The sequence below is a fragment of the Notolepis coatsorum genome (assembly GCF_963971535.1).
Source record: "Notolepis coatsorum genome assembly, chromosome: 13".
NCBI lineage: Eukaryota > Metazoa > Chordata > Actinopteri > Aulopiformes > Paralepididae > Notolepis > Notolepis coatsorum.
In genome coordinates this window covers 63,148,379-63,150,337 of record NC_140177.1, presented here as the reverse complement: position 1 = coordinate 63,150,337, position 1,959 = coordinate 63,148,379, and the positions used below count along the sequence as shown (strand labels likewise).

Sequence of the window (1,959 nt, the reverse complement as noted above, 5' to 3'; positions counted from 1 at the left end):
TGTTGATGGAGTGTGTGAGTGAGTGTCCTACCCTGGTGGTCAGCCTGAATCAAATCACTCATCTTCATCACCACCCCTACCGTCATCAGCAGCATTGTCTTTCTCATTTCCCCCAGCATGCCTTTGGCTTCTTCAACGAACCCTTGACCTATAACCCTGAGCTTCATGTTGCTACGACTACCACCCTGATGACATAACGCCACGTTGCTATGACTACAATCACTACCTAACCCCTAGCTACCCTACCATCAACATCGTCATTAACAAAATCCTACTGAGTGCATTTAGAACTCTGTGTGTGTGTGTGTGTGTGTGTGTGTGTGTGTGTGTGTGTGTGTGTGTTGTGTGTGTGTGTGTGTGTGTGTGTGTGTGTGTGTGTGTGTGTGTGTGTGTGTGTGTGTGTGTGTTAGTGCTCGTTGGGCATGTGTCGGATGGTGTGGAAGATCCAGTCCATCTTGGTGGTCCAGCCTCCATGGTGGGCGTCGTTCATCTGCTTAGTGAAGTACTCTAACGCCTCCTGTTGGGTCTTCTCTGGAGAGAGAGAGGAGAGAGAGAGAGAGAGAGAGAGAGATTTTTTTTTTTGATTTAGAAAAACATTTATTTACATAATTCTCATTACAATGTACAATGTGTATGTCAATACAATCAAACAACTAACTACACATTATATCGGGCAACATGTGTCCCCATCACACTTAAAACCACATGAGATCTCACAATAAAAAAAATGCTAAAATACACCTGTCCTTCTGCAACACAACAAAAAAACATTGAAGCTCCACCCAAACAAAACAAGTATCCATACTTCCATTCAACACATAATATGTCATCAAGAACAACATATGAGCAACTCAAAGGGTCCCGTCAGTCCATTTGTGTCAGTTTTTATCCAGCTCATGAAAAAAAAATATCCCCTTCATCAGGACCTTCCGTTCCACCGAAATAATCCTGCAACAGGTATTGTTCCCCGACGCTCTGCGCTTCAGTCCAATCGTCCAGACAGACCCTGTTGTGACAGGCCGTCCTCAGCCCCAATAAGAAGCCACTTCCTCTGACCCGGCTACATTCACAACATCTTTCAGTGTCATTGTCCCAACTGCTTGCAGACACTGTTCAAGCCCAGGTCTACTCCCTTCCTGAATGTCCAGCCGGGCTCCACACATCAGAAGCTCCATTATCATGGTAACATTATATTATCCAGTTTTCTGAGCTTCTGCACAATCTTTCTCAGTCTAAAAACTTCCTGGGAAGTGTACCCCCCATTGTTCTTCGACCTCATTTGAGTCCTTGCTGAAAAAATAAACATCTCTAAATCTTCAAAGAAATCTTCCACTTTGACACTTCTCAAATTTTTTGTTGTGTGCAGGAACTTCTGTATCTGCCTGACTGCATACAATTTTTTCCGTTGTGAATCAGACACTTGAGAAGCATTTGGGAACTCATCTTCCTCAACACTTGAGATGTCATCCCCCCATTGTTTTTCAATCTCACCCCATTGTTTTTCAACCTCATCCTCGTCCATGCTGGACTGAGAGGAACCTGTGTCTTCTACACCCTCCTGACTCTCTTTGACCAAACTTGTCACTCCTTCCTTATCCTGAGAGCCCACCCCTCCATCACTTCCCACCACGCCATCCACTGTCTGACTGTGTACATTGTCCACCACATTCAACTTTTCCCCTATTACTTCACTTGTCATATTTTTTTGATTCCTTTTTTTACCCTGACGCGGTGTTGGGCTTTTTCTTATAGGGGAAATTATCCTCCCATGTCGTGCTAGTTGACTTCTCAATAGTTCGTCACTGATGAACGGCGGAACGTTGGAAATAAAGACATTTCTGCCTGGTGTGGAGAGCGGCTCTACAGAAAGAAAAGCCCCATCAACACTTATCCCTGATTGAACCAGTGTTTGCACCTTGTCCAATGAATCAACGAAAATCACTACTCCTCCATTCATTT

General features: G+C 44.3%; 1 protein-coding gene across 1 annotated transcript in view; it reads right to left on the bottom strand.

The window, feature by feature from the left end:
* Positions 1–406: 406 nt before the first annotated feature.
* Positions 407–1,959, bottom strand: part of LOC311239377 (phosphatidylinositol 4,5-bisphosphate 3-kinase catalytic subunit alpha isoform-like) — a gene marked incomplete at both ends in the record, with an annotated part of 85,401 nt that continues 83,848 nt past the window's right edge. The window contains one exon of the mRNA XM_084327684.1: positions 407–531. Coding sequence (XP_084183810.1) covers positions 407–531 — 125 coding nt within the window. The remainder of the gene's footprint in view (positions 532–1,959) is intronic.